General features: G+C 41.6%; 2 protein-coding genes across 2 annotated transcripts; one reads left to right on the top strand and one right to left on the bottom strand.

The window, feature by feature from the left end:
- The first annotated feature begins 4,932 nt into the window (after positions 1 to 4,932).
- On the top strand, positions 4,933 to 17,718 carry LOC126567468 (uncharacterized). The gene is made up of 5 exons (XM_050223687.1): positions 4,933 to 4,997; positions 16,616 to 16,815; positions 16,891 to 17,168; positions 17,374 to 17,552; positions 17,627 to 17,718. Exons 1-5 carry the CDS (start codon positions 4,937 to 4,939, stop codon positions 17,716 to 17,718), a joined length of 810 nt encoding a protein of 269 aa, XP_050079644.1. The 5' UTR covers positions 4,933 to 4,936.
- Positions 17,719 to 20,640: 2,922 nt separating this feature from the next.
- LOC126556229 (protein N-terminal asparagine amidohydrolase) lies at positions 20,641 to 26,858 on the bottom strand. Its single transcript, XM_050211455.1, has 6 exons — positions 26,736 to 26,858; positions 26,526 to 26,655; positions 26,250 to 26,432; positions 21,074 to 21,282; positions 20,848 to 21,009; positions 20,641 to 20,766 (listed from the first exon to the last, which is right to left on the bottom strand). The coding sequence occupies exons 1-6, from the start codon at positions 26,856 to 26,858 to the stop codon at positions 20,641 to 20,643; spliced, it is 933 nt and encodes a 310-aa protein (XP_050067412.1).
- Between the last annotated feature and the right edge of the window lie 790 nt (positions 26,859 to 27,648).

Raw genomic sequence — 27,648 nt, 5'->3', positions numbered from 1 at the left:
ATGGAAGCTTGTTGAAGCAAAGGAACATTTAATTTTTTTAAACAATTTAAAATATTTCGAAAACTCCTCCCCAACACTCATATCGCTTCTCATACCTCCGCTGGACATGAACATTCATATATAGCGATAGCCCATCTCGTCACGGTTCGATCATGTGCTGTCGAATGTCTGCCGGTTGCAATCGTGCCTTACGTGCCGTACCCTTCGTCGGGGCAGGGAGGATCATTGGGGTTTGTTTTCATTGCCTTTAACTTCGCGGGTGTTGTTTTAGTAATAGTCCGAAATGTAAAGCGAACCTCCAGAATACAACGGCCAACGATTAATTCTTCCCTGCCGAAAATTACATTCTCAAACGATGGCACGTGCTCGTACGTGCCATCGACGGCCGAAAAACACACAACGGCCCCATTCAATCTCGGCAACAAGTGGCTCCACAGTTTGTTGTGTTTGTGCTGGTGCCTTGTTGGGTTAGCGTCAAGTGTGCGACGGTTATCAGACCGTATCGGGCTGGCTAATCGAAATATTTCGAGACTACCGTAATGGATGCACTGCTGACGCAGGGAAGTCGAGATGAGCGTTTTGATGGCGTAAAAACATCTCCACGGGGAAGGTACATAGAAACATGCACAGTAGAAGTGAGGAAATGATGGCCATGCGTTTCATCTATACAAATCTCAATTATTGAACAGGCTGATTGTTATATAAAATTTAAGTTATTGCCGACTAACGCGTAAATTATCATCAGAAGCTTCCTTACAGTGGTGAACAAAACAATGATACCAGTCTAAAAAAAATCAGTGGACATTTGTGGTCCAAGAGACAAAATTGAGACTAAGTAGTTGGAGGTTGTGTTCTAGAACAACAACGAAAAACAGTCTTATTTAACAACATTGAAGAACAGATTTTTTTATATATTTTATAAGTACTGAACATGTATTACGTAATATGATGTTGTCTTCACGAAATTTCAAGTATGTATTTTAATTGAATATGAATGCTTAAAAGCCTCGTAAATAATAAGCACAACATTAACAACAACTCTACTAATTATTTTGTTTATCTACTGATTTTGCAATCTTTAAAATGTATAACCAATTCAAAAAAAAAAGGTGGAAACATCGCTAACATCAATATAACAACCAACAATGCGAAAAAGCTAACTCCAACTTAAAAAATTTGCTGCATAAAAATGATCTTGTCCTTGTCAAAGTGTGCACTGAAATATGTCCATTACAACAAATCAAACATTTGTATGAATTTTAATTTTTATCACAAAAAGGCCGCATTTCTACCTTTATTTTGGCTACCTTTCCTTAAGAAAAGTAAACAGTGAATCATACAGAATTTACTCATTCATGCAAAGACACACTCGTGTTATCAAGATTTTCATCAAAATTTGCAACAAAATTTCAACACTAAAGGAGGAAAAAAAATCGAATCGAAAATTGAACATCAACACCAAAACATTTATTTTCACAAACTTCGATGGGCTTATTTATTTATCAATCACTGTTTAATTACTCGAGAAATTTTCTTACATTCGCTGCTATATAAATTTGGGTTTTTAGTGGTTTTTTGTTATGTGTTTTTATTCAATTTAATAATGCTTTCAACTCTTAATTTAAAAACAGTAAACAACAGAATTATTTTCCTAGCAAAACTGTTACGGAATTAGTGTTTAATTATTTATAATTAAATATGACGGTAAAATGCTGTATTGTCAACACCGCCTGTGATGGATAAATTGTATAAACATAATGAAAAGGCATTTCCTAGTCATTTTTTTACTTATCAAGGGTAAAAACTATTAAGCACCACAAGTAGCATAAAAGCTAGTTTGATTTATTTATTTTTTTACAAAAAACACATGATTTTTAAAATAATTTTACACATTTTCATTGACACCTTCACTTTTCCACTTTCGAATTAAACTATTGAATGTTTAGAATTTTTTTAGCAATTTTAAAACTTACGTCAACTGATCCCAAAATGGTGGAACTTACATATATTACGTGCAAGTGTAAATAGTGCAGAAGAAACAAATAAATAAACATTATTCCACAAAGAAAATAAATAAAACGGAGCAAAAATGTTGCCATTCTGGGGCACTCCACCGTATGAAAAGAGAAGAAAAAAGAACCGATTTCGAAAAAAAAGTGATTAAAATATATTTTATTTGAATTACCGAGGTGTCTCTCTCCCAGTCTCTTGGTTCGCTCATTCTCTCTAAAAATATCCTTTTCGCCATTCCGCCTCCGTTACTTGCCGCCATCTCCGATTCGCCCGTTTTCGATTGGATATGTGTCATCTTTAATTTGCTGATTTTCCGTAAGTTTTTCCCGCCTTTCTGTTCGTCGCTCTTGCTACCTCGAGTCTATCGACCCGTTGTTCGCTAACAGCAGGTGTCTGTGATGATGTGAGTTGTGGGGGGGAAATTTTTTACATCCCCTCTTTCAATCCTCCGTTTCTCCTTTTCTCCTAGAAACGAGAAAAATCGCTTTAGGCAAGATAGTACGCACACACTATCAAATAAAGCGTCCTACGACTAGGCCCAGCCAGTAAGCGAAAGAAAAATCAAGCAACAAATAGAGATAAAGCGAGAAGGAAAGCATATTGTGTACAATTTTTGCTGTGAAGCAAAGTAAAAAAAAAAAATATAAAGGAAAATAAAGAAAAGCTGAACATCCACCGCACGGCTGCCGTATATATGATTAGTGGGACCATCGTCGTCATCCACCGTAACCGTTTGGAAGGGTGCAGCAAGAGGCGGTAGCAAAGCGGAAGGCGATCTCCCGGAAGGAAGTGAAGGAGAGGGAAGAAGAGCAGGAGAGCGAGAGCGGGAAGAAGCTCAAGTGGTGTGGTGCGCTACCGGTGCCGTCTTTATCTGTCTTTCCGTGGACTTCGGTTCAGCGCGTGGCAGAGGCTGGCGTTGAGGATGAGGATGGCTGCCTTCACGGCTGAGCTCGTACGGTCGTCGGTTTGCTGGGTGGTTTGATTTCCTCGCGGTGGCCGTGGAACGGCAGAAGCGAGTACGGCGAAACCCATATACTTCTTCACCCGCTCGACTGCTGTTGCGAGCTGGTGAGCGAGCGAAAACCAAAGAGGAAACTCTCCGGGCGCGACGTTCAGCGGCTGGTTCCTGCGCCAGCCGACAGTTTCTTGGCGGAGTTCAAACGGATCGGATCAACCGTTAACCGTGCGTGTTTATGTGGGTGCTTGGGTGTGTGTGGGTGCAATTTTAGGGGGTTGATCGTGTTGTAGTTTTGAACTTATCGAGATTCAAAGTGCTCCAAACATCCGTCAGCTCGAGGTGTCCGCAAGCGTTGGAAGATCCTCTTGAAGGATATCTCCGATCACGATCACGATCCTCAAATTCTAACCGACACGAGACATCGAATTTTTCGAAATCTCCTCGTGCGATATTTCTTCACACGGGGTGATCGCCATCGCCGTTGCAGTTGCAGGAAGAAAATTTTGCAACCGTTTGCGAATTTTTCCCCAATTTTATGTTCAACAAGTGGTAGTGGCCGCCTGGTTTGCGAATACAGGCCAAGTGTGCGTGTTCGTTGTGACGATTGACTGCGTGCGTGTGTGTGTGTGCCGATGATTTTCCGAGTTGTGTACTAAAAATATCGGACAGCCCGATGTGCCAGCCATGGGCGAACCATTAAAACGTTGCACTCGGGGACCTTTATTATCATCTAGCGCCGTGATTTCATCGTCTCGACTGGCCGTACATGCAGATTGTACATTGGCGGTTGGTTAGGAGTTTGTTTTTGTGGCGGAGATAGTGCCAGGGAGTTAAGTCAAGTTTTAACAAGCTTGTAGGGAAGAATTCTATATTGATTGTCCATTTTTTCTGCCTGTTTTGCCTTCCAAATCCGTCCTTCTTTTGGCTTCCACTTGAGACGAAATGAAGTCTTCGAGTGGTCCTAACTTCTTTCCTTATTTTGTTGCGGTTTTACAAGGGGAAAATTTCTGTATTCTCATCACAGATCAGTTTTTCGTGACCTTGATTCCTATATCTCAGTGTGTGCTTATTTGCAGTGGCAAAAAGAAAACAGTGAAACCTCCCCCAGGCAATCGTGGGCCCTCGGATGGTACACAGAATCTATTGAGTGTTGCTCTATCGTTGCAAAGTAAACTCGGGACGAAGATTGAACGGATAGCAAATAACCGTTTCACATTACACCCTGCCACACGAGGCACGCAGTGGCAGTGGGAGGACGTAAAGGACGACCCAAAATTCCGGATCCATCGCCGATCATAATGCCAAGCTGCATGATGTTTTATTGATGTGTGTTATTTTCGGCACATGACGCCCGGCACCGGCGGACGTGAATTCAATAAACCCTGTTGTGCTCATCACCTCGCGGTGGAAAGTCGAAGAAAAGCCCCAACGACAAAACATTGGTGGACGGCACACATGCACACGGGCACATAGTAATTGGCCTTCGATGAGATCACAACGGTGACACAAGAAGCAGCCTAGTAGTAGATCTATCCCGCGCTTTGGGGCAAGCGAAAACAATAAACCCATCAACCGTCAAAGCCTCGAGTGTAAACACACGCGCCGTAGTCGTGTCCCCAACGGCGTGGGTACGTGAAGCGTGCGATGCGTCTAATTGAGTAAACAAATGCATAAAAAAAAAAATATTGAAAAGCAAACGAGTGAAATAGTTGTGCGTTATCTTCCCTAGCGTGTCCCGACAACAAGTGAAAACAGCTTACCTCGGATTAACCGTGTCCGTTGAATTCTATTAGTGTACGCGTGTGAACGCGCTGTGACGTTTGCGACAGCTGCCCCGCAGAGGGCCCTCAACTCAATATTATCAGTGGAAAGCCAGAATAGCAAAGTGTAACAACGTCTAGTCGTCTACTAGGACGTCGGCTAATCGTTTGCAAGCAACCGAAACTCCCGCATCGGACATCGAGAATGGATAAGCAGCGGGGACTTATTTTTAAAACCGGATTAATACTCCTTTTGCTGCTGCAAGGTAATGGGAATAGTTTTTTTCAGCATCACAGGCTCGTCGCTATTACTATTAGCTGGTGTTACGTTACGGTTTTCCTCGAACTTTGGTCAGTTTTGTAGGGAGGGAGCTAATCTTTCGACGGGATTCGTGTACGAAACTGATGGTCGGTGGGGGTGGGAAAACCTTCGTAATTTTTTCAAGTTCGTCGAACTATTTTTTTTTTTTTGGGAGGAAGAAAGGTTAATGTGCTAGTGTGGATTGGAAGAAGGACACATTTTTTTAATTTAGAGTGTTTTGAGTGTTTTAAGGTTCAAAAATATTGAAATATTTCACATTAATCCTCTCAAGGTCATTTGGAAGCGATGTGCACATAGCGTTTGAATTTATTAAGCTATTAAATTTTGTTTTGGGTCCTTGAGTTGAGATGATACATTTTGAACCAGGTTTTATATCGTTATTTTCAATTAATTAGTTTATTTTTGAAGTTTGGAGTTAATGGATTTTCTTCCATTTTTGGTCTTATTAAATTTTTCATAGTTAATTCGTCCTATGCACAGTCTATCAGGGGTTGCCATCAGTTCGTCCAACAAATTCCATGTATTGCGTGAAGTTTACAGTAATTTACGTGGAGACGTTAGATTAATAAAAAACAATATAAGTATTGTCATTCGGGGCAGTCCAGTGGCAGAGTGGTAGAAAGCGATGTCGATCTTCATACAGCAGGCCCGGGGTTCAAACCCTCTCCGACACTCGTTCCCTCGTAGTGAGGACTGACTATCCAACTATGTGGCGTACAAAATTTTAAAAAGCTTTTTGATGGCCAGTGTGACCATGTTCAAGGTCCAGGGTCGTCAAGCAAAGAAGAACCAGCAAACCAAAATTTCCCATTAAGTCAATAGAGATAAACCATCGAGGAACGGTCCGGTGGTGTAGGCGACAGCTGCACCCGTCTTCAAACGGCTGGACCGGAGTTCAAATCCCATCCGGACCGACCCCGGGTAGTGAGGACTGACTATCCAACTACGAATTACGACGATGTCCACCGTGACCTAGAAGTTGGTAAAGCCAAGAAGAAGAAAAAAAAAACAACGATCCGCTGACATTCTTTTGGTCTGCATTTGGTGCTTGTCAAAAGTAACTAACGTTGAAACACAGGCCACATTTTGGATTAAAAAACGCTTGGAAATAGCAGCTAGAGAGAATTTCGCTACATGCACGGATGCTGTAACCTCATCAGTAGGAAGTGCCGTATTCTGGAGAATATTGGTGGGTTGTAGGAACTTTAAATTCAATATTCTGGAATTTTTTTGTAATATAACAGATGTATAGTAGGAAAAGATAGTTACGCCATCAAATGTTGATATAATATTAGAGTATAACTAGTTGCAGAATATTTATTTTCTAATCCTGGTCACTTTGACGCCATGCTATCGACATTGATACGCAGGATCGTCACTAATTTCGGTTTAAGAGTTGATTGCCAAACTACCAAGTTTGATTTCTGTCGCCATTTTCAAATCATCTGACATATGCAACAAGCCACATAGTGAGGATTGACTATATAAACTGGTACGTGGCATCAATAAGTCTAGCGTAGTCATTCGATAGCCGGCGTGAGTAGGTTGTTAAGCCAAGGATACAATTTGATTCCTCAGGCTCCCGAAATTGCCTTTCTAAGGCTGTAAGATCTTCCTTGTCCACCAACATAATCTTTCTAAAATAATAATCAGTATCTAGCGTAGTAATGGTAATGGTAGACGTGACAGCGGCGTCGATCCTTACGCAACAAGAATGAGGCTTCACTGACGTCTGTACGCTTTGCGTCCCGTAGTGATGTCTTCCTAAAGCGAGGCTTCATCCGCTGGGGTAAGAGACCGCCTGCTCTTGGTGTTAGCTTGAGAATACTCGCGGACTACATGCGTTTCTTAAACTCTCTGATTTCTCCCCTTTTCTCGAGCATTGGCCCTACGATTCCTCCTGGAGCGAATTAAATCCGCCGCTGATAGAGGCTCTCGACGGCGGCGTCTCCTTCCGGGAGGAACAGGTGGTAGTGTTCCCTCGCTGATCCATGCTCTCCATACCGTCTGCATGTAGATTCGGCGCTCATGTCTAAGCCGTAACGTTTCGGGGGAAGGTGTTCTTCGTCCCACGGCAACGACTGGGAATGCATGCTCTGCCTCCGCTGCAGCCCGCAGAATATCATCTTCCCTGGCCGAAGATGCTGCTGTGACATCAGCTGCTAGCCGTGCTGCTCGTGCCTCGTTGACCCGTCTTGTGATGTCTAGCAAGACCTCCTCTTCGATCTCCTCGGCGAAGAGAGCAGCCACACTGTCCAGCCCAACCTCGTCGTTCTCTAGACTCTCAAGCAATTTCATTGATAAATTGACTGGATCGCTCATCTCCCAGCCCAACAATTCTTGCCGGATGTCGTTGTCCGTTCCCCCGCAGTGAGGATCTGTCTATCCAACTACGAGGAACCAACAAGCCTCGTAAAGTGAGCTTAGATGGCTGGCATGACCAGTAAGTCGTTAAGCATAGAAATGAGGTAGAAGAATTCTTATCAACAGCTCTGTTTGAATATTGCCTTGCATAGTGTTGATGGATTATTTACATAGTTATATGTTTGGTTAAGAAATTAAATTATTTTCAAGAACTTTTTATTGCATCCCTCTTATTTGCTCGTATTGATGCTCTGTCGCTATTGTTCTTGATTCCGTTTTATGTTCTCAACCGAACCCTTTGCATCCGTTCAATTTGAATCATTCCTAGACGTCCTAACTCAGTTTGTTGCAATGATCCTCTGCTGCGTGGATTATCCTCCTTCAACTCTTTGTCTGATTTCTGACTTGGTGACTTGTTTGATTTCCACCCTAATGATCCTTTCCACCACCATATAATGATCAATATCTTTAATCCCTAGCTCCTTCATGAACCATTTTTGAAAAGCTCTTTTTTGAATATTGAGTTAGAATGAAAACTGTTGAGTCATTAGGAAAATATTCATAAATAAATGAAATGAAATCGAAGATAGCTTACGGCAAACACATTTCGACCTCAACATAAGCTTGCATAGATCCCAGAAATAAGCTTGTTTTTATGTAGTATTTTAAAGTATGTTTTTCTTTAAACCTTCGAACACATTGAAGAGTTAAGCAAGAGAGTTGTATAATTATTGCGTGTTGGACAGCAACGAAATGATGCTTTGCTCGCTTAGCAACATACCTTTCTGGAGAAAAGCTAATAATAAGCTTGTTTTTACTGATTATTTCATAGTTTTAGTCCATCCAGACCGTTTTATTCTGTCCAATATGGTTTTGCTTGCGCATCAACATTTATAGAATTTTCTTTCCTCTGAAGCTTGGAATGATTATTCTTCAACTTGGCTATTGTGAAAATATATAGAAGTATATCGAAGCCCAATAGGTCACAGCGAAGCAGAGTAGTAGAGGCCATGACTATTGCTCTTTTTATGTTGAATGCAATTCTTCGATTAAATCCTATAAAGCACTCAGAATGTTTAAATAAATGTCCTTTTTTTTACAAAAATTGTATGTTATAAATATTACAGAAAAAACATTATTACAAATAACAATTCAATATATTTACATCAATCACAGCATCGTTGTTTCCAGCGATGTGGACGATATAATGTGCAAAAATCTTTAAAACTATTGTTCTTTGCGCTGGTCTTATTCCGTCTAGAACAGGAACATGCAAATCGTTGAAGCTAAGTATCGCATTGGGAATTACAGTTTTTATTGCTTGCTGCATCATCATCCATGCCGGAGCGACTCTAGGACATGAGGCGAATTTATGCTCCAAAGTCTCATCCAAAGAACAGTACGCGCACTTCGGAGACGGTATTCTTTGCGTGTTGTATAAGTGAACTGCATGTGTTATCTTTTTGTTTATGAGCAGGAACAGGCATGATCTTTGTTCGGAAGAAAGCCTTCTGCAACTGATGTTTTTCCAAACCTTTTTCCACGGTTTGGAAGTTGCTTCAGCTATTAGAGCTTTGGATGATGTTGCTGTTCGATATTTGGTTGGAAGAGTTGTCAGGTGTTGGGCCACAATTTTTAAACATGGGTAGTTTGATGGTAAGGGAGATTGACTTTGGTCCATGATGAATTTTGCTCCAAAACACAAGCTTTCCCTGTGTGTCATGTAGCGATTGCATAGAAGGGCAGGTGCTTTAAGAGACGGAATTTGAAAATTCAACCCACCACGGTCTCGCGGAAGAGCCAGCTCTTGTAGGGGTACTCTTATTCCTCCACTTCCATCCCTGCCGATGAGTGAGGTGATTGTAGCGATAGCCATCGAGCGAGCACCACAGATCGACGCAATGTACCATACTTTGTGTAACAGGAACGTGCTTAAAAGGGTTATTTTTTGGCACAGGTTTAGGTTTCTAATCCTGTGGTAGCGTATCAGCTGCCGAAACATTTGGATAACTATATCCCAATTGCTGTTCATAGCTTTGCGTACATCGTTGGAAAACAAAATTCCCAGCAGTCGAAGACGTTCTTCGGTACGAAGCCAAGGAATTTGCATCAGGTTGGCTGGCGTTGTGTGTCCTACGTCCAGTGCTATTGTTTTGTCGAGGTTGAGCAGAGCCCCCGAGCAGATACCGAATTATTCGATCGCTTCGATGCATTGACAAGGGATCGCCTTGTCTTACCGAACGTTGGATGGGAAAGGCATTGGATAGTTGTCAATCAATCGAAGCAGCTCAACTAATCCTGGATTAAATTTTAATGAACTCATTGTTTGCTGTATTGAGTGATTTGCGCATTTTTGCATTATTCTGACTTAATTTTCAAGCATTTTCCATTGAAATTTTAGCAAATACATCATATTTTTCACAGCAAACATGCTGATAATACGAAAAACAAGTCCAGATTTCTCACGACTCGATAACAAACAATTCTGACGACCTTGTGATATCCTCTGAATTTATCACAGAGGTGTCAGAGTAAAGATTCATACTCAATCGCTAATTACTGTCGATACAAAGTAAACATGAAGCCGTTCTAACTACTAAATAGTCTACAGGTAAATAGTGGAAACATGTGACAAAAAAGATCAAATATGATTGAAATTGATGTTGTTGATTTGGCACACTGTTCAAGTAAAACCAGGGTACTAATATGTAACACCTACATAACATCATCCAGTGTGTACGTGTGCTTAGCAGTGCAGCAAGTTGAGATCATGTGGTAGTCCTTGCAAAACACAGCCCAAAGCAAAATACAGGAGTGGTTTTGTTTTTCAAAAAAATGTTAAACAATATCTTAAAATGATCACACACGTTCCTTTTCTTTATAAGCTTTACCTCCGATATGTGTGGTGCACTATTTTTAAATATCAGTCCCGTTTGCAGAAGGAGTGCTGTCCAAGAGGTTTATTTCCATTGCCATTCAGAAACTACCGCCCTCCACCCACTGGTAGGAAAATAAACGACCCGAGTGCGCAAATATGTGGTCTGGAACAGTAGCGGGTTGTCGGTGGTATGCTGAATTTTGGCACACATTTACAGTTCTCGCGTCGCGTTGGGTCACGCGTGGCGTCCCGCGCATCTTCGGCAGCGACAGTCGTTCGAGTGTCTTTGACCGGAAGATGGTTTGGAACGACTGGCCACTGTCATTTGTGGGTGAATATTTTTAGAAACGCGACGCACAGCGAACCACAGTTTAGTGCGCTAGGACGAGTGAATTGTAAAGAACTCACATTCGGAAGGGAACACTTTATTCAACAAAATGGATGAAGATATCGAAACGAATTTTGCATAATCTTTCATCGCGTGCGATCGCGGTTTGCCGTTCGGTAGATGCAGATCGTGGCGCATCATTTAAAGCTGTGGCCTCCAAAAGCATGCCATTGTGCACGTGAGAAGTGCATCGAAGTGCAACGAAATTGGACGTTGGCGAAAAATAGGCAAATTGAGATGATAAATGGCTAGGCACACGGCATTGCACGGTTGGTCGATCCATCAACGTAGTTCCTTGGTGGTGAAGTTATGGCGATCTAATTGCAGTGGCCAATCCCTCTTTTTTCAGTGCGCTGCTCGGCGAAACACATCTTCACATTGAAATCGATTACTGCAAACTCAGCAGCAACAGTTTTCCCGCCAAACAAACGAGCTAACGAGCGGGAAATGTCGAACTCACTCCTTGAACCGAGCTTCGCTTCTACGCTTCGCACTTCATTTCGTCCTGTCCGGAACCGTTGCGCATCGCGTCAATCATTTTTGAAATTAGATTTATGACGCCTCTCGGCCAGCTGTTTTACCCAACGCGCAAACTAGGTAGAACTGTTTCAGAATCGATGAAAGCAAATGCCGTGTCTGCGTTTGGTGCGCGTTTGCGTGACCTTAATTTATTGCGGTTTGCCTCACCCATGTGGCTGTTAAGGAAGGAGACGCTTCCGGGAGCTAGCTGTGTGTGTGTGTGGGTTGAGAATTTCCTTTAAAAAGGGTTGGTGTGTATGTGTGTCCTTTTCCTAGGGCTAGTCTTTCCTACTGAGCTCTGGTTGGCGATAGTGGAGTCTTCTCTTCCCACTGACGCCTTTAAAGCCTCGAACTGGGTAGAAGGATGTTCTATTTTTGATTCCTACAATTGAAGCTCTATGATTGTTGGATAGTGCGGGAAAATTTATTATTGCCGACTTAGATATGGCTTTACTGTCGCTGATGGTTTAACTTATTACTGTGCAAAACCGTCAAGGGATGATTTGCGATGGAGTCGCCTGGTGTTTCATGCGAGGTCCTGAAAATATTATTTCACTGTTTGCTAGCTTACATGACTTGTTGATAACATGCAGTTAGATAGTTTGTTCACACTTCGGTGGAACGGTCTGGATGGCATTTAGCCTCGATCCAGCCGTGTGAAGACTCACGTATTGGGCTTCGTTATTATTAATTTTGTTTTGTTAATATTGTTTTATTTTTAATAAATGTGGAAATAATAACAATATGTTTTGGTACAAATTTCTCAAAGCTATTTTTGCTTGGATGTTGCCTTATCCATACTCGGTTGAAGAAATCATCGAAATAGTTAATAAATCATTAAATGGAACCAGAGTTAATTTTGAGAATTACACAGTGGTGGTTATAATAATATAACTTTTCTTATTTTTTGTAACCCCTGTTTACTATACTGTTTCAGTAATTTTGATCAATAATTTTTTTTCTCTAGAGCTAGATGGCTTGATAAATAGAAGAAAGGAAGTAAAAAATGTTAACGCTTGATAATAATTATCTTTGACATAATCGATCTTAGGCTATTCAATTTTAAATTCATTCCTTCACTTTTTAAAGCGCAATTTCAATCAAGTTGACACTAAGAACGACCAAGAAATATTTACAATAATATGCTGCAAATGGTGCAACATGTTCTAGCCGTAAACGCTAAATTCCCGTTCATTTATTTTTTTGTTTAATTCCATTTTGGTGGCTCTCTGCCGTATGGTCCATTTGGTTTTATTTCTTGAGTACATTTTTGATTGAGTTTCAGCTGTTCTTAAACCCAACAAAGCCGCTGATAATTTAGAGATCATACGATCTTTATCTGGAGTTAAGGTTAATGATCAGAAATATCGAATTCCTGGATTAAATTAGAGATCCTTTATCCAAAAGAAAGGATTAAAAATCAGAGATTCCAGTATCCAAAATCAGAGATCTTGGGATCCGGAACTAGGAATTCGGAAAGTCGTGGCGTTTGGATATGCGGGAGCAAAAATTAGATATTTGAGATAAAAAATCAGGCATTAGAGAATAGAGAACAGGGTTCAAGGATCGTAGATATGGATTCCTGATGATTCAATATCATGGATGATCTCAACTAAGAGATCTGCAACAGGAAAGAAGAAGAATTCCAAATCAGTAACAAAAATTTGGAGTCTTTGAAGGCTGCAAAGAGTGGTCCCGAGAACCATACGGCAGGTCTGTGAATCATATCTTAGCTAGATCGCTCTCAGTTAGTGAGGACTGATAGTCCAATTACATGTTAACAGTAGGTCTGATAAGCCACAAGATGGCTGGCATGATGAAGCAGGAAGTTTTATCAACCAAGAAGAAGAGAGGCGAGAGAAAGAGCTCTAAACATTTACCGACAGACATATGTAAAAATTTGGAAAGGACTCGTCCCTAAAAACATCACAAACATGTGAAATACGTGTTTATTTTTTAGTTTAACTAATATAACTAATGCAAATATTTTATGTGAAAAACTGCCGCTAGTAGTAAGCAAATGCTTTTATCACTCTCTATCCTTCCCATTCCCCTTCGCAAGTACTAAACGCGCCCCCCCCCCCCCTCCCCTTGCCTGGTTGACGTCTGACGACGTTTGATTTATGCCCCTGCTGCAGGCGTTTTACCCAAAAGCTATTTGCCCATCCATTAGCAACCATTCCCGTCCCGGATGTTGTTGGACCGATAAATGTTACTACTTTGAATACTCAACTGTTCGGTTTCTTGGCACGGTGCGTGCAGAGTAGCAGCGAAAGCAGTGGTTGGCAGGGGGTTCTTGTTTTGTTTCTGCAACGTTTCACCGCGAACACTTACTGGTGTGTGAGTGAACCTGGGCGTCGTACCGGGCAGGGGCTGGTTAGTATATTATCAAAATATCCAGTGACGTTTGCGCTTGGAGCGTTGGACAGTTTATTTTCCAAACGCAGCAGCTAACTGGTTCAATTTTCATGCACCTTCTCGCCGGCCTCAAGTGCGGATGGGTGCGTTGGTGGTTAGTGAAAATAGAGCAGTAAAAAGGGAATGTTGGTTGGTAGGTTGGCCCAAAACTGACCGTGGTTGGAAATTGCTTTCAAGATAGTGTTATGATGGTGTTGGTGTGCGCAAAACGGTCCGTTGATTGTTGGCACGAATTTCAAACGTTTTGTTGTGCGAAACTATTCTGTAGCGAACCTACCAAAGGTGGTGGATGAAGACGTTTTTGGTTAAACGAATTCGAAGCTGAAGGTGCATAAAGCCAGTGAGCGTGCATGGCTCAGAATGTTCTCAACTGTGTGTCAACGGTTGGGTGATGATTTGTATGCTTGTTGATTTAAAGATGTTGGCAATAGTTCAAAGTTGAGTTTTTTGAGTCTTTCGACCCAAAGTAAGTAAACTCTCTGGTACAATGTGGTAAGTAAAATGTACTGTGGGTCCTACTTCATACCGAATACAACAATGAAGTATTTTAAACTGTTTTAATTTACTACAAGTATCACCTGCTTCAGGGTACTACTGTATGGGGTCTGTTCTACCTTCTTCTTTTGCTTATTGGCTGGCTTAACGACCTCTAAGGTGACGCCGGCCATCGAAATGGCTTACTAGACTCTCCGATACCACGTAGTTGAATAGTCAGTCCTCACTACGGGAGCACGATCCAGATGGGATTTGAACCCTGATGCTGCCGTATGAAAACCAGTGCGATCGCCGTATTCTCTACCACAGGACCGCCTTCTTAAGTATTTTATTTATCATTATAATTGAACTAGACATATGATGTTATATATTTGGTAATATTGATATTATATGGACCTTTACGAGCAAAAGGTATAAGGAAAAAGGCACCAAAAATCAAACGAGGTTAAAATATTTTGTTTGTTTTTATTATTCGAGCGTTTGCTTATTTTGATGTAACTATCATCAAAAAAGGTATTTAAATTTTACAATTAGCCACGATTTTTAATGAAATCAGTAGTGACTGCACATTTTTATACACACTTGCGATCCGAGTGTTGTCACGATTCAACAAAAACAGAACCTTGACGTAAGTGAGACTTCTCCATAATCGAAACTGTTGCTGACGGGACCGCGCAGGAATGATCGATTCCGAACTCTCGCGCAGTTCCTTGGGGCGCTGTTAGACCTACTAGGATTAGACGGATGGGTTTTTTTTCTGGATTGGAAAAAGGACTAGTTCCTACCAGAGGAACACCGAGGGCTAATAGAGCCGAGTAAACCATTTTTCCTGGACTAGCCAACCAGCGACGATTTAATCTAATTCTTCTCAAGGTGTGAGCTCTATTAGCCCTACTGAAGTGCATGAGCAACATGCGTAGGCTAGGTACGTGGCGGCAATATGCCTGTTACAGACAGAGATTCTTTGTAGCGGACTTTTTGGATAATCGGATAGACTCACCTCCACTACGCTCTGCAATTACTCTTTAAGTCCCGGCGAGAACTGTCATAATGCAAACGCATCACCATTCCCACATTTGAATTACCCTAGAAACAGCATTATTCTAAAGAGGTTCGGTTCTCACGAACCATTTGAACCAAATCTGCTTACCATACATTTTAAGTAACATTCAGTCATAAATCGATGGCACCATACTGCGTGCATCGTCCGGCAATCCTATGCTAGCAGGAAGGTCATATTACAGACCTCCACGCCTGTACCATACTCTGCCGTGGGAGCGCAACCGCTTTATGCATACGTTGCATTCCTTTATTTACAGTTCAAGTACATATCAATCACTAATACCCAAACGCAGTCCAGGCGTCTCCTTCTTATATTTTACATTCTTACTTTGTAGAATTGTGTAGACTTAAGTTAGCATTAAACCTTTCTGAATAAAGTCAAACATTCAATAATCGAGAGTCGAAGTGGAAGGTCTATGATTTTACGGTGATGACACGACCAACATACACAGCGATTACATGGCGATTACAGAACTCTCCGAGCTAGGAGACTACTAAACGTTGAGGAACGCCGCATTCGTTTCGGTTCCGCAGACCCTTGCTTGACAAGGACTTAAGGTCAATTCAAATGATGAGTAAGCCAACAAATTAACTGTTGGCGGATTAACCTTTGGGCGAAGTGGACGGGCGCCAGAGATTCCCTTTTATCTTGGTCAAAACTTTTGATTTTGATGGGCCTTGATATCCATTCTGCCTTTAAACATCATGATCTGCTATTGAGCGAGGGCAAGCGAGGCTTTCCTGAATCCGAAAGAGATTCTCTCAAAGACTTAACGAAGCAATAATATAGATTGACTTGATATATGAAAATACAAGGTTTGTTTCAGCATTTGTCTGTCAAAGAACCATAATCTCCATTATTGATTTATTGCCTTTTACTGCTTTGAAGCTAGGCATGAAGGCACTTATCGTACTGTATGCGATGAGTATGTTATAATTTAAAATATAACCATCATTGGCCCAAACATTCACAATCTACAGGTTCAAATCACTCACAATGAGCAGTTGGCGCTGCTTGTGAAAAATATCTTTGCGTTGGTGATCAATTGATTTTTGTGGATACATTTCTAGAGAATGGCCCTATCCATACATAATCTAAGAAGGAGTAAGAACTCAAAAAGATCGTAGAAAGTGTTGCAAGATATAAGCATCTTTTTTTTAAAGACACTCCTTACCAAGTTGCTAGCAAACAGCCGTAAGATCGCTCTAGATCAGGTGACAATATTTTTGAAGAATGGTTCTTGTACGTAATAGTGGAGTCAAAAAATCATAAAATTGACCAAGACTTGATTATCCAGGACCAGGACAGGAAAGAAGGCAAAAAATTTAAAATGATGGTAGCAACATGTATTCTTTTATCATCGTTTTATCATAAGAAACGAAATTTTTTGATTATTTGTTTTGAAATTCAAATTTATTTTCCTCTCCCAAATTCCAGTCATCACCTGCATGAAAATCAACCGTGTCCGGGTACCGGCATCGTACAACATTTCACGCGATGAAAACGAAAGTAAACCGCTCATCCTTGGCTGCGATTACGAAATCGACGAAAGCGAATCGAAAGGATTCGTGCTGAAATGGAAACATAACGATCTACAATTCTACCAGTGGATACCGTCGAGAAATCCGATCGTGTTTGTAAGTGAGCTGGCGTGTGCGAGAAGAGCAAAATACATTCTAACCGTGGACATTTTTTTGCCTCCTCTTTCCTAGAGCTCGTTTAAGGGACAAATCGATGTGGAGTATTCCGAGTCGGAAGAGCGGCTACACAAGCACAGTGCCTTAAAGTTTATCAATCCGATGGCCAACTACACCGGCAACTACACGTGCCAGATATCGACGTTCGATGATTTGGCTTCCGGTACGGCACATCTGCAGATGATCGTACCGGAGACGGACTTTACGCTGGGCTTGCAGCGGGAAACGAACGGAAGTACGGTGGTGTTCTGTAATGTGGGGGAAATTTACCCGCTGCCGGATGTTTCTTTACGGTAAGTTAGCGTTAGTTTACGGTGAAGCAATTTCAAAACCAACCGCTGCGTGTATTTAGTACATAAAGCGCCATCTATTAGAGAGTAGCGGTACTATGATAGGGGTTGCCGCTGTACTTCAACAGTTTTCTGGTGTTTTTGTTGTTTGAATATGATTATTTGAATACTGAAAAGATTATATAATAAAATTTTAATTTCTTTCCAGCATTGACAATGAAAAGGTGTCCGATGCGGTGGTATTCGAGCAGGTTCAGGAATATACCGGTTATTATAATGTGTCCGTACAGTACATCCTACCGGACCAGAACAAGAACATGGAGCTGCAGTGTGACTTCACCATCCCGTCAACGGACTATACGCGACGCACGGTTACGTCTTATCATGGTAAACTGTAAAAAATAGAGTGCATTGTTTCGTCGACTCTTGTTTCATGGGCACTTTTTGTTTCGATCCCGTAGGAGCCGGGTACCGAGCAAACGCGGCAGTAGTGCAGGTGTTTGTGGGTTTCATCCTTAGCACGACAGTGGCAACATTGCTGACCAAGTTCTAAGCTCAGCGTTCGTGCGCGTGTTGACATACACCTGGCATGAAGCCGTCTTAATCCTGGTCTTCCCAAATGGTTTTCTCCACCAGAGTGTCCAATGTGACCGGCGCCGTGTTGGTCTAAATCGTCTGACACAATGTTAGCTACGCGTGCACGTGCTAGTTCTACAATCATTCACCCCATCCGCTCTTCTCCCCCTTCTCATCTGTTCGCAGGATCAAGTGCAATTAATAATCGTTTATGCTTTCATCTTCATCGTGCGAGATGGATACGAAAGCTCTGTTGTAAATAATTGTTTGTTTCTGCTTTAGAATGCGCTTATTTGTACACCACCGAATCGAAGTACGGTACCAAGACGGTTACCACACAAACACACACACACACACATACGGTTTATAATGTTTCGTCAAACGAAATACGTTGTGCCTTTTGGAAGCAGAGAGTTGTTACATGCTGCGAACACTGCATTAAACGAATCGATATATGTATAGAAAATATATTTAAAATATATTTTTAAATGTTTAAATTATTAACCCATATTTCGGAGGAATCCGTTAGCTCGGTTTCTGTTGTTTTGTTTAGAGTGGATTGCCAAAAAGCAAAAAAGAAAGGAAATTTTCCACGATAGGAACGATTCTACGCTTCATGTGATCATTCAGCAGCTGCTGCCACCAAGGAGCAGGGTGGTGGTACGTGTGTGTGTGCTGTCCGTGTCCGTGATTAATTTAAATGTGTTGTTTTAGTCAAAGATGTACGTGATGGATCTTAAGGATACTTACGTTGTTATAACAAACGTTGCCGAATAAAATTACGATAATATTTAAAAGCGAACTGTGCGATTTCTTGCTTTGTTTTTGTTTCAATCTTTAATTTCATTTGAGCGATTGAAATATCACAGTGTTTTAAGGAGGTATTAATTGTTGAGTCATGCATGAAACGATCCTTCATGTCTAATTTTGTGATCCCTTATGCCGTCTTAGAAAGATAATTGATCTGTTTTGTAGAATGCTAGATTATGGTATCAGACAATGGCAAATGACGACAAAAACCCTGTGAAGTAATGTATGCAAACATAGAGCAACACCAAAAGTTGTTGTAAAAGATCATAAAATGACTGCTCAGAAACAGAAATCTTCGGAAATGTGTACACGTCGAATGACTTGAGAGTTTTTTAATGGCCTAAACGCGTCAGTACTCTCCGTAAAAATCGAAAAGAGGAGTGATCATTCAATAACACGGAATAATTGGATAAAAGCTATGAATATAAATTGCTGCAGATCATTACTGCAATATCAAGGAGTGGACGCTCGGAGCTGGCAAAGCTCAGGCCTCCCCCTTAACTCAGTGCCGAATCATCAACGCCCGACTCCTATCCTAACTACTCTATTGCATCGAGATTGTTTCACGCAAGCTAGCAACCTTGGGCCGTTTACATAGGGTTTTACTTGGAGAAAAGCCCGTTTACTACACAGCCATCCGCAATGGCACTGGTGCATGTGTCATCAGCTCGATTAGCTCCTTCCTCTACAAGAGCGAACTCCTTCCTATGCAGCACCTAAGATCCTTGAGAAAGGATTCGACGCGACGCGACTCATCACCAGAGCTAACACCGAACTACAATTTCTCCTTAACCAGCAAGTTCCACTGATCATTGAATCCACCCGCCGGGGAATTTATCCCCGTACACCTGCAATAGACTGGGAACCCCACATTCAGCTCCTAGACTCCATAACTGCGTTTCCGACAATCGTTTTCTGCTGGATTTCGAGTCATTCCGGAACAGAAGTCGGCTTCGTCCAGCATGTGCACGCAACCACCTTTCCCGCCGAGATGCCTTTCGCTTTAAAAAACTCAATAGTCTCCCAACACTGGAACACCACCTGGCTACAGCCTAGACCTTAGTGCAATACTGCTTCATGGGAAGATTCCGAATCCAGCCATCGCCAACGAGCCCTATCCCTCCTTCGAATAGGACATACACACCTGACCCTTATCCTATATCCTGAACAAAGCATTAGTTCTCCATTCTGCAGCTTCTGTGGCGTTGCCATCACAGTGCACCACATCCTCACTAGGCATCAATTAAGCAACAATCCTACCACCCGAAAAACTGCATCAAAACCGTCTTATTTTTAGCAATTTATTAATTTATTTAGCTTTAAGTAATAGATAAACCACGTCCGCAATAGTTCTGTACTAATAATCGTGCATCTGAGCATCACAACAGAATACTTTTTGAAATGTGAAGTTGAAGACGAGTTCCCTCAGACGAAATTATTTGGAAGATAAGGCATCTTGAAAGATATAGCACTATGCTGGAAAGAAATAATTTAATTTGATCTGTGACATTAGTGAAAACGGAAACTTTAACATAACAAAACCATCGTCCTAATGGAACATACTTAAATTCATTTATTGTTTGTTAAATAGCTTTGCAATCACTGAATAAAGTTCAATTTTTAGCAAAGGGCAATTGTTTTATAGCACATTGATCCATACATGCGTATAGTTGTACACCGGAGGAGCTCTATCCACTATCCACAATCCGGTACACGAAACAGGAGCGAACGTGAGCAGAACAGAACGAAAAAGGCACCTTAACTTAGTTATCCAAATCCAAGAAAGTAGAGTAAACGTAACGTAACAAATTGTTGGAATAATATAGATAATAACGATGCTAGGCCACGTTCTTCACATATTGGCACGATAGTTTTGTTGATAAATATGGGAAGCGAAAAGAGTAGTGAAAAATGCGTTTGTCCTTCTTTTTACAACATCCTATTTGTTTTGTGGATCCCTTTTAATGGAATCGGAAAGGATAACGAAATCGATCTGCTAGCCATTTGCGGATTTCGATTCCAACGGCATCAGTTTGCTTGAAGGGTTAATATTCAACTTGAAACGCGGAAAGCATCAGCAACCATCCGCTCAATATCGAACCGGCGCCCAGCAGCCTGTCGTTTCATCCCGCCGGAAGTAGTGTGGATTGTTGTTGCGAAACACGGTAACTGCCGGGAACTGATTGTCCTGTATGTATCTAAGTGTGGCACGGACCTGCAGACGAATGGTAAGAGAAAAATTAATCTTGATAACAATCTCCGCAGCCCTGGCTAAACGTGCACGAGGGTTACTTACTTGCATGGCAAAGTGTGGCGGTTCCACATCCGGACTGGTGGAGAGATGCTTCAGTATAAACTCATCGCTTTGTGCCAGCCATAGATCAACTCCTCGCAGTGGATCGTAATTGAATGGTCCGATCCGTAGCATTCCTACTGCAGCATCGTATATGTCTAGCACCTGAAAATGGATGGGACTATCAGTATGGAAGCGCTCTAGTATGTGCAAGCGGGTCTAAACGCACCTGATGGCTACCAGTAAAGTGTCGTGCCAATCGTAGTGGAAGATCCGGTCCCTTGTCCGGGAAGGTGGCGGGAAAGATTTCACCCGTCTTAATGTTCACGCCGACACCGTATATGATCGGCCAGTTGATGTCATCGCGCACGATAGTGTTCAGTTCACCGACGCACGACTGTGTCAAATCAATCTCCAGCGGATGTTTGTGGAATGATTCTGGAAAAGATAAAGAGATATTTAGGTAATGAGTTAAGTTGCTCTCAAATTTTGGAAAATAATTTATTGCTAAAAGTATATGAAGTGTAAGTAATAAAAAACTAAAAATGTACAAGTTCGTGATTCCTCTGGGTATTCTCACTCGATCACATTGGATGGTTAGGATAAAAATTTAATCTCAACAGGAGCTCAGGTGCATTTTCATCAATTTCATCAGCCAAAAAAACTGTCTGTGTTGGCTCTCTGTTCCTATGTAGCGACTGCAGATCCAGTAAAAGCCTGGTCTGGTCTCATTTATTGAAGGATGCTCGAAGTTCTACCGTAAGGTTCTACTTGCTATTCTAGTGAATTTGTTTGAAATACGCTCAACACGGACAGACGGATCATTTATTTCTATGCGGTGCTACAACCTTGAATTCTAGTGTAGACCGGACTACGGCGACAAATAATTACTTGAAACAGAGAGGGTCAGTAAAATCAGTAGTCATTCGATGAATAATACCAAGTTGTTAATATGCTTCGCCAATAACGTCAGCGTACTGATCATTACTAAGTCACGAGGGAGTGTACAAGAGTCAATATTGTTGTCATTTAGTGTAGGGTCCTTCTTATTCTTACCTAAACAACTCTTATGGACGCATAAGAAGTATGAATTCGCCGAACATCAATTACAAAAGCTATCCAAGCTATGTTGGAGTTGGGAACAATCTGTCTTATTTGTAGATGCCTTTGATTTTTGTGGAATAGATTTTGCCTGGATCCCTATTTGCTGTGCCTTGGTTATAATTTGTAGAATAACTATTCACAACTAGTTAAACCAATAGATGTCAGACGAGTCAGACGATCAGACGAGACGAGAGACGATCCGCTATCCATTATCCCATTTTTGTGGATACATTGTATTGTGGTTAGAGGCGTTAGGTCGTATTGTAGATCAAATCTTGTACATACAATCCTGTTTGAACGGATGCCTCAACAAACAAAGGTTGTCAATCACACAATGTAAAAATAAAAATTGATTTAGTCTTTTACAAACATGATCATTAAGATTAAGAAATGCGAGTTATGTTACGAAATTTAGCATTTTGTACGTCCCAAAAAAAAAGAGCTTGCTCGTTCCTATAGAGCCTGAATTTAGGCTTCTAAATGCAATTAAGCTGTATTCTTCGATAGATCTCGTTAGGATCTTTTGCAATAGATCTGCTTAGAGAGCCGTAAAGTGATGAGCCGATCCCTCCAGCAAGATCACTCAAATTTTCTCTTCATCTGCTCTAAATCACGAGTCAGATTATGATCAGAACTTTAACGGTGAGAAGTTTAATGTATAGAGATCGAGATTTAAATGAGAAAAGATTTCTTCTACCCTAAAACACCTCATATAAAATACTAAAAAAGACACAACTGACGCTATCATTTTCTACTCAGCCCTAGCTTTTGAATCAATCTTTATTGCATCATCTTGCAGTAAAGATCAGATCGTCTCACTAAACATTGTCCGACAGCAAGCCGGCAGCGAGTGCCGCTTGATTGGTGTCAATTTTTTGATTTAATTATTTTCTAATTGACCTTTTCGCTGGCAACTGTTAGGCTGACCGAGCCGGCCAACTGCTGTACAGCAGCCCTCTCGCGTATGGTAGTTTACACTTGATTGAATTAAGTGGCCATTAGAATAAGGAGTGCTATCACCCGCGAAGAAGAATGATGGACAAATGGAATAGAGACAGAGCGTTCATTCATATTTGTGATCGAACCAAGCACCGAGAAAAGTGACTTTTGTTTTCTCCCATACTTGGACACGATGGATCTTAATGTACTTGAACGAATCTAAAGTACGTTACAATCGTACGTTCCGAGTGCTCTCTTACACCCGGTCGGGACAGGGTTTCAATTAAATGCATTATTCTTCATTCAATTAAACCCGTAGGACGCTCGAGGCAAAAAAGAAGAAAAAAAGTATGGAGTAATGTCCGTGTAGTGGGGATTACAAGGAATCCAACCAGTTCATGGGTGATTAACACTTCTTAAGAGCATCTTTATCCCTTCTTCCATCGCTGGTTCCATTTATGCACCCCTATGGTGTGTGATGTTGTTGTCACAATTAGCCTGCCGTACCGGTTTTCGGTGTCCTAGAACTCCCCATCGCCAGCATACATGATGACCGGCATACGCGCATATCTTCTGTGGCTGTGGTGCCATCCTCGCCGTGGGTGATATAGCCCACCCACTGCCGTACCAGTCCCGCTGTTCCGGTGGTCAATTATAATTTACGAGATGTTACAATCACTATAATTAAATTTCTTACACCACCACGAACACTGCAGGGTGGACAGTCTGGTGTGGTGTTGCGTTTACGATACGATCGTATGTGCGCAAAGATCCGTCGAGATGAATGATGAATGAGTATCAAGAATCATACAACCCCTTCGGCGCGATTCCGTGCAATAAATATCGTGTCCGGGAGAGACCTTAATAGCGCATTAAGCTGCATGTAAAGTTGGGTGATTAGCGTGTAGCATTAGGTGTAGAAATTGAGCAATAGCAACGCGCCTAGGAGAAACATATTTGCGCAAAAATTGTAATTTAACTACAAATGTTCAGTACAAATATACATTAAAATGAAGTAACAACAGCTTATGGCTTTAAAAGAATCAAAGAATAATCAATAAATCCTAAGCACTAAGAATTAATCATCAAAACAAAGGAAATATTGCTCTAGCTCTCCGGCATCGATTTGCCACACCTCTTTGTTTTGAGTACAAATTATATTTTCAGCAAAAGGACCAATTATTTAGCCAAAAATGTCCAACATCTCTTGCACGAGCAATTCGATAGGGTTGTTTGTAAAAAAAAAAAAAAAACACCAACCAAGCAGAAAAACCAAGCAGAGAAAGCTAGGACATTAAACAATTTGTCTACCCCTTGTTAAGGGTAGGAGAATGGAAAATGGCCAGTACATGCAATCTAATATGAGATACTATTACCCAAACACATCACCCACCGTAGCATCCAGTGCTAATGCATACACACACATGCGAGAGTCAGGATGCAAAAGCACCAAGCTGGACAACGGGCAAAAAAGGCAAATACTAATGGTGTTACCTAATCTTTTTCTATCATCAATTTTAGAAAAGCATCTTGCTTTCTCCCTTGTTTGGGGATTTATCGGTCGATATGACGATACAAATTGTACGGTTCGGGGTGGTTTAGGTTTTAGCTTAAACCATACTTCGATGAGATCGTCTTCCCGGTGCCGGTGCCCTTCATTAAATTTTGACTAAGCTTTATTGGGGATTGATTTGTACTGCAGTAGCATAGGGGGGTTTTTTCTTCCTAGGTTTATTCTCTATGCTTTGCCTGGAGGTATTAATTATTAATTTCTAGTTTCTTTTTTTTAAGCATCAAGAATTATATTGAAATAAAGCTTGCATTAATTAAAGTGTAATCTGATGGTAGGTCTCGTGGTGTTTGATGATAAGGACTTGATTATGTTTTTTCTGATTTTCTGTTATCTAAAAATATTTTCGAATAAATACAGGCATTCAAGATACACAACATTTCACGACGCGTACACAAATGACATCATTTTAGTGAAATCTAAATAAACTGAACAATCTCATCTCGTAGGTATCGTGTCAGACTTTTGATTAACGTGTGATGTAATTTCTAAGTTCGAATATAATTCTCTGATTTGTATAGAAATATTTTAAACTTGGCAGCAGATATTGTTTTGCTGAAGAGATCCTAAACCATGTAATTGAGGAATTCAGTTGTAGGTATGAACCCTAATATTTCTCTGCTCTTCTTCTTCTCCTTCTTCTTCTTCTTGATTAAACGACCTACTACTCGGTCACGTCGGCCATCTAATGGTCTACAACGGAGACTAATTCCTACCACGTAGTTTGATAGTCAGGCCTCAACTAAGGGGGAACGGTCCGGATGGGATTTGAATTCTGGTTCTGCTTTATAAAGACCGGCGCAGCTGCCGCATCATCACCGAGCCGCCCCATATTTCCAAATTATTTCACTAGTATTTTAGAACGTTGCTTATTCCTTATTCTCAGCCGTGCTTAAACCATGTTTTCTGAGTTAAAAATGACTGAGTCGTCAGTAAAGAGGTTGGATCAACAAAACTTCAAGATCGGCTTCATGGACCTAATGTAAACGATAAATAAGTTGTGATTAAAACAATATTTCATAGGTTCATAGAAAGGTTCATTTCATGGTTTCAATTGTAAGAGAAAGATCCTTTTCATACCCCAACCTGACTGAGCATTGCGAATCAATATTACGATGATTTATAGACGTTACTTGGAGCGCTTCGCGATGAAAGAAATATAATCCACCCATTTGCAGAACGCTAAGCACATCACATTTATGGAATATCGAGCTTTATGTTTTTCCGCCGATCGTGGTTTACCGACCAAAAAGAAAGGAAACCGAAGAGAAACCTTCTCTTTGATGGTCCACCTTTCTGCTCGGTTGGTCATGATCGTTTTCAAATAGATTTCGACTCCATAATTATAGCTAAACCTAATGGCTGGTATGTATCAAAGGGGGAGTTTGAATCATTGAGCAAGTGAATCAGTGTGTGCTTCTCGCGCCCTATTTGCCTGGTTTAAGATTTTTATGAACACTAAACGCCAAAACCATTCGCGCAACCTCTGACCGACTCGGCAAAGACCGACGACCGTCCGCGGAGGAGAATGCACTTGCGGCCGTATTTTGTTTTCCCGAGGTGAAAGATTGCACACCTCGGGGCGCAATGGAATATTGAAGAACAAATTCCACACCTTTTTATTAATGTGCGCTGCGAACATTTAACCGCGATGGGACCAATCGTGTGTCATTCGACTGCACGGTGGAGTCATTTTGCTTAGGTTAATGGTTGGCGGACATTCGGTGCTAGGTATAAAACACTGTAAAACAGTTTATGGCACTAGGGTTGGCAGATATAAAATCACACTTACGCATAATGTTACTGAACAGATCTTCCGCGTAGCCTTGCGGGTCACTGAAGCCTCCGATGAGCTGTAGCTCGATGCGCCCCTCGGGATATCCGAAGGCGAGTTCCTGTACGCGGGCTACCATCGCGGATACGGCTTCGTCCGTACCGTTACCGTCCAGGTGTGCCAACGCGATCGCTCCAGATCCTGTGCGGTAAAAGGGGAAAAGAGGAGAAAGGAGTGTACACATTAGCTTTAAAGAAATGAAACTAAAAACACACGCAAAGGATCTAATCCTACCTGAGTGTCGTACGACTACGATGATGCACGTGGTTGCATCATCGGATCCAATTATGTTGACGTTCCGATCGTGTGGAGCAACTGCAGCCATTTCACGCTGACAAACGTAGAGCAATCCCGGAGCACCGACCTTTAGCATGGGAAGATATGGGATAGAATTTCCTGTAAGTCATACAGCATCGAGTTACTCAAACGTAAGCAATTGCTTACCGTTTTTGTCGGTATGGAGAGAAGCTGTGTAGCTGTTTCTCTGTACACAGGATGCTCCAGGAACAGAGCATGGGTATTAATAGGACGTTCATCCTGTATCACACCGTTCAGCACCAGCACCATGGTTGAGCGTTGAGTTGGTGACGTCTCGTAACTCTAACGATAGGTCAATACAAATGTGTCCGGGAATTTCTGCGCTCACTTCCGGTGATGTGGTGTAGAAATCTGTAAATAAACGAAAAGAGAGAAAGTCCTTTTTGAGCGATTGTGATCTTGACGGATGGTGACGCTTTTATTTCTAATCTATGGCAACAATCGCACGCGGTAAAAATGACATTGGAGTCGAAAGGGACAGATAGTACACGGATGGCGTGTTGTGTAGGCAGAGTTGTTTTGGATGGTTTGATTTGATGTTTTGATTAATCATTCATGCTGTTGGACATTATCGAGTGGAGTATGGAGTAAACCACACATTGAACGCCGAGATGAGTATGATGATGATGCAAACGGAGTCACCTGCGAGGTCGTCGCATCAATCCACCCCGTTTCGTGTCGGGGCGACGACATACCACACAACTTCTCCCCCGGTCATAGATCGGTTTTGACATTTTATGCTACAATGCGTCGTCCCACCGTGTCCTGGAGAGCATGGAGGAACGCTGATGGTTAGTCTTCGGCGCAACGCTTCACACGGGCGGCGCACCCTTTCGAGACGATCCAAGCTGTCATATTGCGTTTTGATGCTTGATTAAATTATAGAGATTATACGCTGGATATATACGGCCGGGCGGAATATACCGCAATTCAGTGAATTTTACCGCCGCTGGGTAGCTTTCCCTTCCCGCTAATCATCCCGTCGCATCGTGTGGTTGCATCGTGCTGTCCAGTATAGTACCGTGCCTGAATGTGTCTC

Source organism: Anopheles maculipalpis, chromosome 2RL, assembly GCF_943734695.1.
Source record: "Anopheles maculipalpis chromosome 2RL, idAnoMacuDA_375_x, whole genome shotgun sequence".
In the NCBI taxonomy this organism is placed as follows: Eukaryota; Metazoa; Arthropoda; class Insecta; order Diptera; family Culicidae; genus Anopheles; species Anopheles maculipalpis.
The sequence above is the reverse complement of the archived record's forward strand: the minus strand, read 5'-3'. Positions and strand labels throughout refer to the sequence as shown.